Source organism: Myiozetetes cayanensis, unplaced genomic scaffold, assembly GCF_022539395.1.
Source record: "Myiozetetes cayanensis isolate MyiCay16 unplaced genomic scaffold, myiCay2020 scf1, whole genome shotgun sequence".
Lineage (NCBI taxonomy): Eukaryota > Metazoa > Chordata > Aves > Passeriformes > Tyrannidae > Myiozetetes > Myiozetetes cayanensis.
Window position 1 is genome coordinate 146,836,244 of NW_026086604.1, and position 15,548 is coordinate 146,851,791.

General features: G+C 46.8%; 2 protein-coding genes across 2 annotated transcripts in view; one reads left to right on the top strand and one right to left on the bottom strand.

Annotated features, from left to right (window-relative positions):
* Positions 1–1,050: 1,050 nt before the first annotated feature.
* ACAA1 (acetyl-CoA acyltransferase 1) lies at positions 1,051–12,153 on the top strand. The gene is made up of 12 exons (XM_050318167.1): positions 1,051–1,253; positions 2,060–2,153; positions 2,410–2,467; positions 3,269–3,348; positions 3,804–3,846; positions 5,279–5,377; positions 6,172–6,252; positions 8,292–8,482; positions 8,583–8,762; positions 9,515–9,570; positions 10,644–10,789; positions 11,041–12,153. Exons 1-12 carry the CDS (start codon positions 1,062–1,064, stop codon positions 11,114–11,116), a joined length of 1,296 nt encoding a protein of 431 aa, XP_050174124.1. The 5' UTR covers positions 1,051–1,061; the 3' UTR covers positions 11,117–12,153.
* Positions 12,154–12,837: 684 nt separating this feature from the next.
* Positions 12,838–15,548, bottom strand: part of DLEC1 (DLEC1 cilia and flagella associated protein) — a 33,494-nt gene continuing 30,783 nt past the window's right edge. Inside the window, exons 37-38 of the mRNA XM_050318178.1 lie at positions 14,877–14,997; positions 12,838–13,263 (exon numbers count right to left, since the gene is read on the bottom strand). Coding sequence (XP_050174135.1) covers positions 13,149–13,263; positions 14,877–14,997 — 236 coding nt within the window. The 3' untranslated portion in view covers positions 12,838–13,148. The remainder of the gene's footprint in view (positions 13,264–14,876; positions 14,998–15,548) is intronic.

Sequence of the window (15,548 nt, forward strand, 5' to 3'; positions counted from 1 at the left end):
ACCTGGTGTGACCATCCCAGGGCATCAACAGGGCCAGGGCTGACAAGGAGCCGATGATTCCCAGGGTTCTCTGGAACTGATGGATCTGTGCAGTTCTCTGACCAGATGGCTCTGTGTATCCCTTTGTCCTGACATCCTGCCTTGTATCCCAAACACACAGGCTTTTATAATTTTAAATTTGAATATAATTTTCATTTATTTATTTTTATTTCAAAATCTTATTTTTTCTTTATTTCTATTTCTTCTTCATTCCCCTCTTTTCCCTTTTTTTCCTTCTTGTTCTTTTCCCTTTTTTCCTTTTTCCCTTTTTTCTTTCTTTTCCTTTTTTCTCCTTTCTTTTTTTCTTTTCTCCTGATTTTTCCCTTTTTATCCTTCTTCCTACTTTTTCCTTCATTTTTGCCAGCTTTTTTCTATTTTATCTTTACTCCTTTTTCCCCTTTTTAAATTTTTTTCTCCTTTATTCTCCTTTATTTCTGATTTTTTTCCTTTTTTCCCTTTCTCTCCTTTTTCCCTGCTTTGTCCTATTTTATTTTCTTTCTACTTCTTTTTTCTTACATTTACTCCTTTTTCTCGTTTTCCTTTTTTCTGCTTTTTTCCTATTTTCCTTTTTTTTTCCTTTTTATCATTTTTACCCTCCTTTTTTTTCTATTTTCCTTTATTTCTCCTTATTTTCCCTTTTTCCTAACTTTACTCCTTTTTTCCTTTTTTCCAGCTTTATTTATTTTTTCCCCTTTTTTTCCGCTTTATTTCTTTTTTTCCCCCTTTTTTCCGCCGTTTTATCTTTATTATTTTGTTTCTTTTTTTCTTTATCAACCCCATTCCTTCACTTCAACCTTCCTTATTTACCCCCTCGCCTATTTAAGCTCAGCCTTGCGGGTTCGCGGGGCTCGGGTTCGCCGCTGGGGCGGGGCCATGCAAATGAGGAGGGGCTGTGACCAATAATGTCCCCGACATGTAAATGAGGGGGCGTTTCCATGCAAATGAGGGGGATCATTACAGTAGAGTTCCTATATGTAAATGAGGGGGCGGAGCTATGCAAACGAGCCGCTGGCAGTGAGAAGATGGCGGCCGTGGCAGCGCGGCGGGCGCAGCTGGTGCTCGGGCACCTCTCGGGGGCCGCCCCGGGCCCCGCGGCCGCCCCGAGGGCTGTGCCCTGTGCCGGGGGCCCCCCGCGGGCCGCCAGCCCCGACGACGTGGTGGTGGTGCACGGCCGCAGGACCGCCATCGGCCGCGCCAAGCGCGGCGGCTTCAAGGTACGGATGGGAGGGTCCTGCCCGCCTGCTCCCCCCTCGCCCCTCACGGGTGCCGGGGTCTCTTCCTCGCATATCTGGGTGCTGGGCGTCCAGGAGCTGCTCTACTCTGAAAAAGTGTAAAAAAAAAAAAAAAAAAAAAAAAAGAGGAACATTTTGCGATGGTTTTAATGCGCGGGGTGGGTGATCCAGGAGCGGCAGGGCCGGAGCAGCGCCCAGAAGAGCCGAGCAGTGTCCCGAGGGGTCCCCTGGGACCCGCCGCGGTCTCCGCTGTCACCTGCCCTGGCACGTGGAGCATCCCCTTGGAAAAGCAGCGAGTCCCTCAGCTCCTCGGACCTGCCGCCCTTCTGGAACCCGCAGCCACAGAGCCCTCTGCGGGAATGTGGTGCCAGGATGGCCCCGAAGGATGCACGCTCCTTGTCACCCTTCAGGGCGGGTCTGGCGCTGCTTCCCACCAGCTGAGGGGCCACGAAATAAATTCTTTCACAAAATAAGTCAAGGGGCTCGTTTTGCTGAGTCTTGCCATGTAACTCACTGCAGTCGTTTGGTTTTGAAGGCCCAATACAGTGTGTTCCTATAAAAACAGAGGTAAGGTGAGAAAGCAGAGTGCGTGTCCAATTGCTTGAAAGATACTTGGGGCGAAGACAGGGTAACTCTGTTGCAGCAGGAAAACAACAACCAGTGTGAGCTGAGAAGTGGAGTAAAGCTGCCTTAGCCCACACATCAGCCCTCTGGGGTGGTCTGGAGGTGAACTGGTGGCAGGGCTGTGACTGGTGTTCGCTGGTGGCACTGATCCCCTGTGCTCTCAGGACACGACACCCGACGAGCTGCTGGCTGCCGTGATGAGAGCTGTCCTCCAGGATGTCAACCTCCGTCCCGAGGCCCTGGGAGACATCTGTGTGGGTGAGTGAGAACCTCGTGGCCTGGGTGGCTCTGTGGGACACACTGCTCCTGGTGTCCTGTGGGATACTCATGGGTTGGGAGGGGTTAGTGTGCAGCGTTGGGTTTAGGAAGGCAGTATCCTGATTTCACGCCTGTCCTATCAATGGTGGGGGGACCTGGGTGCTGGGTGGTGCTGAGCCAGGGGTGATGGGAACATTCCTTTGATGCCTGCAAGGGGAATGCAACCCATTGACTGGAATTGTATCTTTGCATTCAGGGAACGTGCTGCAGCCCGGAGCTGGCGCCTTGATTGCGAGAGTTGCACAGTTTCTGAGGTAAACTCCCACCCAGGCTGAGGTTCTCCCTCTCCTCCCTGGGCCTTGGCTGCGGAGCAGGGATCAGAGGTTGTGATGGGGCTTTATGTGCTCCCAGGAATTACAGCAATCCACCTTTTGCCTAGAAACTAGACTTTGGTCGAGTGTTTGGAGAATACTGATGGCAAAGGGACAGGGAGGCAGAGGTGAGGCTGTTTAATCTGTTTGTGCTGCCTCTGAATGGGAGATCTTGTTTTGTGGGCTCCCATCTGCACCTGCTGCTTCTCCAGACTGGGAGGCTGAGATTCTCTCTGCTGTTCCTGGTCCCAGAGCCATGGAGTGGGCTCAGATGTCTCTGTCCTTGTCCAGTGTTGGTGGTTGATGGCTAATACTGAGCTGGATCCCGGATTCCAAATATTTCAGCTGGTGTCTGTTGCTGTTATTTGCTTCTGTCAGTCAGTGCATTACCACCACTTTGGAGCCCACCAATAATTAGGAATATTGCAAAACTTTTCAGGGTTTCTGGCTCAGATTAGAGCTTGGTATCTAGGCCCAGGAGAGAGTCCTGCTTAGAGAGGACCTTCCGAAGACAGACTCATAGGGAAACAGCACTCAGAGCCACTTGCAAATCAAGTGTGGAAGTTACCTTTGAACTTTGCTTTCCCTTGGTGCAGGACCAAATAGGTCAACAAACGTACAAAGGGGTTGGCCTGGAAACCTGAGGGTTAAAGTTTAATCAGGTGGTTTAATGCTCCCTTTAGAGCTTTGGGTTGGTGGTGGTTTTCATCACTGAGTCTTTGCCGATGTTGTCTTGCTTTCCAGTGGTATTCCAGAGACGGTTCCGTGCTCCAGCGTGAACCGGCAGTGCTCCTCAGGTCTACAGGCCATTATCAATATAGCTGGTAGGTGTTATGGGCACTGGGATCAGAGTCAGTGCCTGCCCCACCCCAAGTGCTCATTCCTCCTGTCCTCCAGTCTCTCTGAGCAGTGCAAACAGTGGCAATGTCTTGTGCTGCTGGGAGTTTTCAGTGTGGTGTTGGTTGAATGCTTTTATAACCTTGAGTGGCCGAGTTTATCCCTAGAGAAGTAACTTGGATTTCTGGGGATAAGTTCTACCATCACCTCCATACCAGGCAGCTTCCAGAAGGGTCCCTGCAGTCCTCTCTGGCCCCTTACAGGTCATGGTCAGTCCTCAGCCCCAGCAGCTCCTTGGCCTGGCTCTCGCTCTGGCAGGCAGGAGGGTGAGGGGATGCCCATTTGGCTGTGCCAGGTGCCTCAGGGGGTTGGAAACCAGAGCTGGGATGGAAATGCTTTTGCTCCTGATGACAGTAAGAATGTTTGTGCACTGCTGTTACAGGTGGCATCCGAAATGGATCCTATGACATTGGCCTGGCCTGTGGGTAAGGAAGTCTTTTCATGGTACTTGTTTAGGCTTCCTAGAGATAACAGCCTGTCCCTCTGCAATAGCCTGCCACAATTACCTTTTTCACTAATCTCCAACTAACTGTCGTCTTGGAAGACCAGCAGCTGTCTTGGAAAAGAAGTTAATGTCCTACCTGTGCTAAGAAGTGCTCTGCAGATTTACAGGAGCTGTTCTGTGGTGGATGGACAAGCTGTTCTCTGCTTCAGGCCTAAAATCATAAGAAGTGTTTATTTTTTAGAGGATTATGTAAATGTTAAGTTGGTTTTGGAGAACTATTAGTGACCACATACATTCACTTTAGAAGAACAAGTGAAAAAGTGTTCAGTAATCCTGAGGTTAAAAGACTGGGTTTGTCTTTTGCTTTACCTTGGTGATTTTAAGTCCTTTTCGAATTGCACGTACTTATCCATCAGGAAAAGGTTTGTATTTACAACTTCTTGGCACCTGCACATACACATTGAGCAAGATCAGGTGTTGAGAACACCCTTCCCTTCTTAGGCTGCTGCAAAATAAAGGGCTCAGCAGGACAGGTGTGTTCCTCTGCTGTGGGCAGAGTACCTGGCATTCATGGGCAGTGCCTGTGCTGGAACATGTGATGCTTTTCACAGCTTCACTTTAACACAATTGTTTTAAGAAACTGCAGCTGGAGTCAAGTAATGCAGTGTCCTTAGAGCTGGTTTAAATTGCTCAGAGCATTTACTATAAGCTGCTTGGGGGGGAAAACCTTACTTTCTGCTTGTTTTTCATTTTCCAGAAGAAGTGTGTTTGTGTGGTGCAGAATAGAATTCAAACCCTCTTCCCATCATAGGCTTCATAATCTAGACTGACTTTGCAAAAGCTCACCAGTCTTAAGTGATGGCAGTGTATTTCTGCAGTAAATTTGAATATCTTCAGTGTTAATTCATTTGTAGGTCAAAGATTGCAGCCTCTGGGATCCGTGTCTTAAATTCTTTGTGTTGTGAAATATAAATGATGCAACTCACTGAAAGTTCTTTGTCATGGTTTGCTTAATACTTCTCTTATTCTACTGCCAACCTGTTCTTAAGCTCTAAGTGGCATTTTTATGGCTGTTGACAATCTCAGTGGAAACTCCAGCCCTTGAACCTTGGGTTTCTCATTATGTTTGAGGACAGAAGTGCCAGGATCATTAGCAATTCCTTCCTAGCTGTGGAAACACGAGAAATTAACTGCTGACATTGGTATCCTGTTCTGGTGGAACAAGGACCAATTGAACCTTGCAATCTGTTTTCATTTCATGATAATTCGTATATTGATGATTAAAGAGCTTCTGCCTCAGCCAGTTCTTAATTAGCAGTCTGTGTTTCTGTGGGATAATAGGAAAGCCTGTTGTCAGGATACTGAGTTTTGATCAGTCTTAATGAAGCAATTCAAATTTTTCCTGTGTCTAGTGTGGAAACAATGTCCCTCAGAAGTGCAAATAATCCCGGTGATATCAGTTCCAGCATGATGGACAACAGCAAAGCTCGAGACTGCCTCATTCCTATGGGGTAAGTGTTTCCCCTTCCCACAGTTGAAGGGTTTCTTACATGCTCTGTCTCCTCAGGGACTGTAGTTTCAAATCAATCTGAATTCAGTGAGCTTGGAGCTGTGTGTCAGCATCCTCCCTGGTGGTGGTGGAAGATTAATGATGTGAAATGGGGGAAGAAAGGCTGAGAGAATTGGGATTGTTCAGACTGGGGAAGAGAAGGCTTCAGGGTGACCTAATTGTGGCCTTCCAGTGCCTGAAGGGAGCGTACAAGGAAGATGGAGAGGGACTGTTTACAAGAGAATAGAGTGGTAGGACAAGGGGTAAGAGCTTGTACCTGAAAAGAGAACAAGTTTAGATTAGATACTAGGAAAAAATTTTTTGTTCTGAGGCCCTGGCACAGGTTGCCCAGAGAAGCTGTGGCTGCCCCATCCCTGGAAGTGTCCAATGCCAGGTTGGATGGGGCTTGGAGGAACCTGGGGTAGTGGAAGGTGTCCCTGCCCATGGCAAAGGGGTTGGAACTAAATGATCTTTAAGGTCCTTCCAACCCAGGCCATTCTATAAACATCTGCAACTCTGAGGAAAGATTTCCTGTCTGAAGCTCAATGGCTTGATGAGCAAGAAGAATGGATCTGAACCTTGTTTTGGTGCTAGATTTGACTCAGGATTTGTTTCTGCCAGCAGTTCTTGGTTCAGAAGGCAGCAGTTGGCTTCGAGACTAAAGCCAGTCCTTGTACCTTGTGTTGTCTCAGTAGAAGCCAACTGCACCTCCATTAGATGTGTCTTGTATTAACTCTTTGGTGTTGTTTTCCCCAGAATAACCTCAGAAAATGTGGCAGAGAAGTTCGGGGTCTCCCGGAAGAAGCAAGATGCCTTTGCCTTGGCTTCCCAGCAGAAGTAAATGCCTTTTTTGTTGTTTTTCTTTTTTAAACCTTTTAGCTAAGGGATAAATACAGCTAGAAAACACACTGCTATTTCCCAAGAGAGGTCAAGTGCAGCCTTTTTGTTGCCTTCCAATCCTTAAGTGAGTAAGGAAGCTTGAGATGGTCTGACCCAAGATCAGTGCATGTCCAGGGTTGTGTGTGATGAGGGAACTGGAGTCCAGAGCTGTCCTGGGGATGGTGTGACTGACCCTGCTCAAGTATCACTAGGCACATGAACCCTGGCCCCTGTGTTTTTCAGCATCCAAAGGTCCCTGCCTGTGGCAAAGGAGTTGGAACTGGATTATTTCTAAGGTCCCTTCCAATCCAACTTCCATGTTTCTATGACACAGCCTCAGTGAGGTTTGTGGATTGAGTCTGTAGTGTGGTATTTTCACAGTGGCTTTGGCTCAGGATCAGTGGAACCTGCATGTGGGAGCAGCAGCAGAAGGAACCTTTCCCAAGAGGGAATAGTTGAGCACAGCTGTTTGCAGGGAACTGCTGAGCTTGTGAGAAGAGTGGCTTGTCCTTGCTGCAGGTGTTTGGCTCTGAGTGAGTCCAGTCCTACCTCTGATAACCTTCCTCTGGGGTTCAATCACTGCCAAAGTCAACTGACCCTGGGATCTGTGGGGCTGTGCTGGCTGAGCAGTGGCAGGGGATGTGGTAAAGCTGCTGCCATTGAAGAGTTAAACTCGCTCCCAGAGCCCTGTTTAAGCCTTGCCCCGGTCCAATTATTTATCTAACACAGGAAGCCACTGCACAGGGCAGTTAACCTTTAAGTTCTGGCCCTGCTGCTCAGGGAACTTGGCATGCCAGCCTTTCTCACTGACGTGGGACTGATAACCAAAAGGGTATGTGAATGTGATCCTCGTGCTCACGTGAGGCAGGGGGTGACTTTCTGGCCTTGGTCTCAGGATGTCTGTGGAGTTACTGAACTGTCCTTCAGCACTTTAACTCACCTGGGAGCACTGAATATCTTATTAGTAAAAGCGCAAAGTGATGAGGGGTAAAACAAGCTTTGGATCTCCAATTTATATTCCCTTTGAAGGATTTACCTCTGGAAGGTAAATCCTGTAAATCAACTCCACTTTGGAGGCTTTTAAAATACCTTGTTGAGAGGAAAGATTAAATCTGGGAGGCATGAGCTAATTCTAGTTTAGTTAATTGTATTCTGCCTGCTTATATCAGTCTGGTCATGGCAGCTGTTCCCTACTGATAATTCTGCTGTCTCAGGGACCAGGTTCTGTCCTCAATGCACCCTTACTGCTAAAGGTCTTGCCCAGAGAATCTGTGGATGCCCCATCCCTGGAAGTGTTCAGGGCCAGAGTGGGTAGAGCTTGGAGCGACCTGGTCTAGTGGAAGGTGTCCACTGGAAGGTGTCCCATGGGCTGGAATAAGTGATTCCACCCTACAGAGTCACACTGAACTGTGCAAATGCACATCACCTTGTTTTGGGTTGAAAGGTTACAGTTAAATGATAGAAAATTAAAGTCTGTGGTCTAAAGCTTAACTTGTCTTTAGTAGGACAAAGCCAGGAACAAGTGTAATTTCAGCCATTCCTTAACTTGCCAGAAGTCATTGGCATTATGTGGAGGCTTAGCCCACGTGCTCTGTTTAAACTCTCAAAAGTAAGAACTGATGTCTGAACATCAGGATTCATTTCTTTTCATACAGTTGTGATGTGACTGTACCTCTGGACAAGTGCAGCTTCATGTTTGGAGCTGGTGGTGTGGTCAGTCAGTCACAGAGGTGCTGATGGGAACAGAACAGGGATCTTGCTCAGAAGTCTGTGATGACCCAGGTCTGGGGACAGTGCCCATAATGTTGATGTAAAGGTAAAGAGTTTGTCTTCCCATGAATGGAAAGAAGAATTTGCCTGTTGTCTTGATCATCACTCAACGAGGATGTACCAAGTCCCACCTTACTTCACTCCCTGTCTAACTGGTTTCTTTCATTTTAGTTCTCTTGCAGTTTTCCTCAAAAATATTTTAACATTCCACACTCTTCTTTTACCAGAGCAGCAAAAGCTCAGCAGATGGGACTGTTTAAAGCTGAGATTGTTCCAGTGAAGACCACTGTTGTAGATAATGAGGGCAACCAAAAAACAATCACCGTGAACCAAGATGAAGGGATTAGGCCCTCCACGACCCTGGAAGGCTTGGCCAAGCTGAGACCTGCCTTCAAAGAGGACGGGAGCACTACAGCAGGTCAGCTCAGCTGTTAAATCTGTGTTGTTTCTGTGGTTTGCCTGCCTTGTTCTAGAACGTGCTCAGGCAAAAAAAGGTGTTAACAGCTCTGTTCCAACAGGTAATGCCAGCCAGGTCAGCGATGGAGCAGCTGCTGTTCTCCTGGCAAAGCGCTCCAAGGCAGCTCAGCTGGGGCTCCCGGTGCTGGGGGTGCTCCGGTCCTTCGCTGTGGTGGGGGTGCCACCTGATGTGATGGGCATTGGGCCGGCCTACGCCATCCCTGTTGCTGTGGAGAAGGCAGGTAAGAACCCCCCGTCATTCACACATTCCCTTGGCAAAAGGGAAATCAGTTACATTATTCAAGCATGAGCAGCTGTTGGGCCACAGGAGCAGTGAAATTAAATTCCACACCTTAAAAGAGGTGCTGCCTCTGACTGCTGCAATGCTGTTCACTTGCACGGATGAGTAAATTGTCATTCACTCACCTTTGAGAAGCTCAGGATGAATCCCTGCACAGTTTCCACAACAGTTAACGCTAAATCACTTGCCATGTGTTCACTTAGTGCTCTTCCTTAACATGGCCAGCATTGGGGGGTTTGGGGTTTGTGTTTGGTTTTTGAGGTTTTTTTTGCTTTATGGTTTTGGCACCATGCCAGCGGTCCTTAGGAAACTCATTAGGTTAATCAGCTTCTATAGCTGATGATTATTGTTGTGCCTGCCTGCCATGGCTATGGCCACATGCCCACCTGTAGCTTTATCTTTCACTTTCAAAACACCCTTCAATCCTTAATCCCTCTGCAGAGAAATCACACTTAATCTAAGGAAACTTGGCAGACTCAGTGGCACAGTGCCATGAACTGTGATGTTGTGCAGTCTTTAGACACTGCTGCCTGTAAACACATGTACAAGTGTAGATAGCCCATGTGGAGCCAAGGTCCTTCTTTTGTCATTAGTGGAGAAGAACTGGAATTCGTAAAGGGATGCTGTGAGTGAATTATTCTCTTTGATATGAGGCAAAACCATCTTTTAACTCCTCCCTTTTGTGGCCCATAGGTCTGACTCTGAATGACATTGATATATATGAAATTAATGAAGCCTTTGCAAGCCAGGTGAGTGATCATCCTGTTTGAGTTGCTGCATTGCTTGGCAACTGAGTGTATTTTAGCTTGGTCTTCAGGCTAAGATTTGAATTTGTTCCACATATTACATCTTTAGCTGAATGTTATTAACATGTGCAGACTATTTTCCTTTTCTTTCAGATAAAAATAAGCTTATGCAGCTTAATATTAGAAAAAAAAGTCCAGTGAATGAGAATGTGATCTTTGCTATTGCACCCTTGCAAAATCTGTTTCAACAGGGCTGTAATTTGTTGTCAGGTGGTGTTTGGAGGCAGGAAACTTTCACTACTGTGTCTGTCAGGAACAGTGTGGCCAGCAGGACCAGGGAAGTGATCCTTCCTCTGTACTTGGCACTGGTGAGGCCACACCTCAAGTGCTGTGTCCAGTTCTGGGCCCCTCAGTTCAGGAAGGACATTGAGGTGCTGCAGCAGGTCCAGAGAAGAGCAACCAGGATGGTGAAGGGACTTGAGCACAAGTGCTGTGAGGGGAGGCTGAGGGAGCTGGGGTTGTTGAGCCTGGAGAGCAGGAGGCTCAGGGGTGACCTCACCACTCTCTACAACTCCCTGAGAGGGGTTGTATCCAGGTGGGGGTTGGTCTCTTCTCCCAGGCAATCAGCAGCAGGACAAGAGGGCTCTGGCTTAAGCTCTGCCAGGGGAGGTTTAGGTTGGATATTAAGAAGAAATTTTTTACAGAGAGAGTGATCAGACATTGGAATGGGCTGCTCTGGGAGGTGGTGGAGTCACTGTCCCTGGAGGTTTTTAAGATGAGACTGGATGTGACATCAGTGCCATGGTCTGGGAACCACAGTGGGGGTTGGATCAATGCTTTTCCAACCCAGTTGATTCTATGATACCCTAAAATCTGTGACATGTCTGTCAGCATGTGCATGGGCTCAGTTTGAGATGAAGTGGATAGTTGTAGCTCACTTCTCTTGTAACCACTTTCACTCCTTTCCCCTGGGAAAGGGGGTCTGGCTGGAGCCAGGCCTCTGAGTTGGAGGAGAAGAGCTGAGAACTAAAGGAGACGAGAGCATCAGCATGAAAGCATTCCCTGTGTCTTTCCAGGCTGTGTACTGTGTTGAGAAGCTGGGCATTCCCATGGAGAAGGTGAACCCCCTGGGAGGAGCGATAGCACTGGGGCACCCCCTGGGCTGCACTGGTGCTCGCCAGGTGGTCACTTTGCTCAATGAGCTGAAGCGCAGAGGGAAGAGGTGAGTGCTGAGGATCTGTGCTGGCCTGAACAGCTCCGTGTGTGTCACAAACACAGGCTCAGGGGTCCCCACAGTTTCGGGGTAACCCTTCTCCATCCCTTGGATGGCTCGGAATATGAATTACTCGTGTTCCTCTTGTTGGCAAAGGAGAGCAGTGGGCAGCTCTTACTTATTGTGTTTTTAATTTTTAATTTTCTCCCAGATGATGTAAACCTGAGCTGTCCTTTTCCTAATCCCATCTGTCATTTCAGAGCCTACGGAGTTGTGTCCATGTGCATCGGGACCGGCATGGGCGCTGCAGCCGTGTTCGAGTACCCGGGGAAGTAACTCCAGTACTGACAGAACAACCAAACAGCTCACTCTCTGCCTCCCCTAGAGATAGCAAATGATTTGCACTGTGAAATCAAGTGGGTTCTGAGATTCGTTACTAGACCTGCAAATTCTAGGCAGAAATTGTGAAGTAGAATTAATGGAACAGCTCCTCTAAGCAGGTGGGGAAATGCAAAACTGGCACGTGGCTTCCTGACGTGAGAAATTAGCTCAGCTGATGTTCAACTACAGGCCCTGGTGTGCTGTTTACGAATTAATATTTTTAATTTAATCAATCTCTTTATTCTGTGAATATTATCAAAGAGAAATAGTTCACGGGACAGTATTTTTGTACGGCAAATTGTCTAAAAGTGTCACTCAAAATGAAAGCATCAGTGCACATGAAAAGGCTTTACCAGGTTTTTTAAAAAGATTTGACCATTTTTCAAGAAGTGTGAAACAGCTTGTTTTGAAGCAAGGACTTCAAATTTCGTTTACAACTGTGTCTGTCGTATCCAGGCCACAAGTTGTCTGTGTCTGACGCTGTCCCTACACTGGAGGATGGGCTGTAGCTCTGCTGTTGGAGCTGCTCTGAAGCCTCCAGTGGGGGAAAGTGGAAGGGCTGGAATGTAATCTCCACAGGAAGTGCCTGAATAGAAAGGTTCTGTGGATTGCCAGAAGCCAGGAATTTGGAAGTGGCCATTCCATCTTTTACAACACGTCTAATTCTACGGATAAGCTTGTGCTTAATCTTATTTACTTACCTAACAAAGCAAATTTCGGCATTACAGTTACTGCAAGCAGTACATGAACATCAGTGACAGCTCAGTCCTTCAGTGCTAACACAAATGTGTGTTAGATCTTGTGTCTTCTACCATCCCTTATCTGTTCTCTCTCATCTGAACAGGAAGATCACTGAAGCTCAGAGCTAATGGCTTGAAAAAGAAATGTACTCACTGACTTTGTGCTAGAAATGTTTAAATTTGTAACAAACAGAAGTTCTTTGTCCTGACTCTTGTTTTTGCACTTAATAATACAATTGGGTTCTTGCAATACATTTGTTTCCTTTTTATCGTGGTTGTTAGTTGAATGTCATGATGAGTTGGAGCTGTTTGATATCTCACATTCCCGTGCTGTAGCCTCTCTCACCCAGCAATCAGGCTGTATTTTAGAGCCAAGAGATGGAATTATTTTTAAAGAGGCATTACCATCCTCAAGAGTCTTTTCTCACTGAGGTTGCTGTGTGTAACCTGAGTTCTCGTTGCTCATGCAGCTCTGTGTGTTTTCTGTTCTCCAGTGTGGATGCCAGCCCCTTCCCACACACACTGCCTTTAACAAAAACCTTTTATGGGAGGGGAGTGGAAAACATTTAACAGGCTCAGAAGTGGGAATTTCGGTGACCTTTAGCTAAAATAATACTAAAAACATTTAAAAAGAAGTGTGAGTAAGTGGGAACCATGTGGGGGGACTGAATGGAGAGGAGGAAGGGTTCCTCCCTCTGTTGCTGTAGGGGATGTTCTCAAGACCCAAGCATGATGAAATAGGCACCTTGATAATTTTCCAAGGAGTCCAGGGAAAGTTGGCTCTTCTCCTTTTCACGTAAGGCCTCAAGTAAAGAGCCTGGGGAATGCTGGCCTATTCACCAGTTCTTGCTTTTATTATGTGTCAATGTCCATTTTAATGTCAAACAAATAAATGAGGCAAAGCAAAAGCTACTTTAAGGTAGGAACAGTCTTCAGCTGTAATTTGACGTGTGATGGACCATGCAAAGGGCTTTGACCTGATTTACTTACAGAGCTGCTTTGCAACTTAAGATCTTGTTCTGTGGCTAATGCTAAGCTTATCACAACAATAAAAGTAACAGCACAGGATGAATTTATGACTAGTTAGGCACCATGAGAATTTTTTTCTTCCTAACTTAAATTTTCATTCTGCTAAAATTCCAGTCCCTATTAAAAGAACAAAAGTAGAGGAAAATACAGGCTCAGCTGATGGCACATCTGCATCCAGCCTGTTACCTTGACATTTATCCCACACTGTCTTGCTTAAATTAAAGGTCTTCATCTTTCCCCTTGTGCATTCCTCGTCCTCTGATGTGCAGCTTGCAAGGCTTCTCTCCCAGCACTCCAGTAATGGTCACGAGAGCTTCATAGTCAGTGTCGCTCCTAAAGGACACAGCAAAAAGACAGTTCAGCTACAGCAACCTGCAGCTCTGTGTGGAGGAAAAAGGGGACAGTGGTGTCCTAAGAGTGCTCCAAGTCACAAGCACAGGTCCTTAATATTAGTGTCCAGTCCAGGTGACAGTCTCACTTCCCAGGGCTGTGTCCCACAGGTACATACAGGGTGTTTGAAAAGAATGGTTGAGTCTGTGCCTGAAGACACTGGGTTATTAACCTCATGTTTGTAAGAAGAGCATCTTCCTACTTGTAAAATTGTATTTAAAGAAATGAAGCAAAGCTCTGCTGAGAGCAAACACCTGCACTGCCTGGATGAGAAAACTCCTCCCTGTGACAGGCAAAGTTTGAAGCAGAAAAGTTTCTGTCGCTCCCCTAAGATGTGGGGCAATCAGTGGAGCTCAGACTGTAAAGGAACTTCAAAAAGGTTACAGCAAGTGTAGTTTTGTGCTAAATCTCACAGCATAACTTGCCAAAGGCTAATGCCACTCAACATTCCTTACGCTGTTCCTCTGAAGGACTTCTCTGCGTCCAAGTGATGGTTCTGTAAAGGCCTGAGGCAAACGCCTGTTCTGCCAGACAGCTTTTGTTTCTTCCTGCTCATAAAACAATTCCCCTGCAGGAAAACCGCTGATTTGGGGAGGTGAGTTATTAAAATCACCTCACACCTTGCATATAATTATTTCCTAATGCCATGTTGGTCCTGAGCTCTGCTGTGTTGGGAATTCCTCATCTGGAGCTGCACAGATGAGCTGGCTGCTACACGGTGACATCTTTGCTTTCTGGTACTTCCAGGCATTTTCAGACATGCTGATTAGCGTATTTGTCAGACAAAAAGAAGTGCTTTGGGCATATTCAGAAGCATTCCAGAAAAATCTAGGCAGTCAGGAGCCTGGGGAGGCCCCTTGTCCACCATGCTGCTCTGAGCAGGGATGGCTTGGAGCAGCTGCTCAAGGCTTCATCCCATTGAGAGAGCATTAGCTCCAGGGATGGAAATCACTGGATCATATTCCAGGGAGGTGGAAGTTATGACAATAACTCAAGTCACCTACAGTTTGCTTCCTGAAACTTCCCTGTCAGCAGTTTTCAGAGCTGGACAGACTTGTCTTAAAAATTTCTGCCACCACGTGGTAACTTCCAAGAAGATAATTTGTAGTAGAAGCTGAATTTTCTTACAAGGAGTTGCATCCCCCTAATTAGAGCAAAGAAATTAAAGGCTTTGTGTCAGCAAAGATTTATAGAATGGTTTGGTTTGGGAGGGACCTCCAAGTTCATCTCATTCCAACCCTACTGCCATGGGCAGGGACACCTTCCACTATCCCAGGTTGCACCAATCCCGCTCCAACCTGGCCTTGAACACTTCCAGAGGTGGGGCATCTACAACTTCTCTGGCAATCTGTGCCAGGGCCTCACCTACCGCACAATGCAGAATTTCTTCCTAATACCTAACCTAAACCTGCCCTCTGTCAGTTTGAATCCATTCCCCCTTTTCCCATCACTCCGTGCCTTTGTCCAAAGCACCTTTCCAGCTCTCAGGTAGCCCCTCCAGTCTGAGCAACCCCAACTTTCTGCCAACAGCAGGACTTCAGTCCTGTTACCTGTACCTTGCAGTAAAGCTGATCTGCAAAATCTCTCTGGTGGGTGCATCCCCTTCACGTGCCTCCAAAATTCCACTGGTTGGGAAGACTGAAAATACTTCCAGGGTGTTGGGCCTTTCCTGCTCCTCTGCAGTGAAAGGGGCAAATGTCAAACAAAGCCATAACAAGACCCTCCATATAAGTATGTACAACATGTAGCACTTAAAACAATGCACCTTTTTGCTGGGCAACTAATAAATCACATCTCACACTATCAGAGGGTCTCTGTGCACGTGCCCAGCCTCTGTTTTCATCCTCTAATCCAGGGCTGTGATCAGTGGCCTCCATGTTAAAATAATAAAGCCCTGATCTTCTTTCCTCTGGAGCCCATCTGTTGTTAACAGCATCAGACAGGTGCTCAAACTAAGCTCATGAGGAGCTGCTGCTTTTTGTTGCCCCTCAGGATTGATTTATAAATGAGCAGAGCACATCCACGAGTTGTGAGGGCTGAGAGTCAATCTTTTGGTTAAATGAGGAGTAACTGTGGAAATCAGTAGTGATACACTGATGTCAGAAAAGGTAGAGGAAAGAGAGGACAGGAAAAGCCCTCAAAAGTGAGAACAGAAGCAGACCACATATGTGTGCACCCACCATCATCACAAATTGCCTCTATACTGAGTGAGTGCATGCAGCCTTGAT

Excerpts from the sequence above, each read along its gene's own strand:
- ACAA1 (XM_050318167.1), top strand. The coding sequence starts at position 1,062 with ATGGCGGCCGTGGCAGCGCGGCGGGCGCAGCTGGTGCTCGGGCACCTC. Across the intron at positions 1,254-2,059 it reads CCAAGCGCGGCGGCTTCAAG|GACACGACACCCGACGAGCT; the intron begins GTACGGATGGGA and ends CTGTGCTCTCAG. Across the intron at positions 5,378-6,171 it reads GACTGCCTCATTCCTATGGG|AATAACCTCAGAAAATGTGG; the intron begins GTAAGTGTTTCC and ends TGTTTTCCCCAG.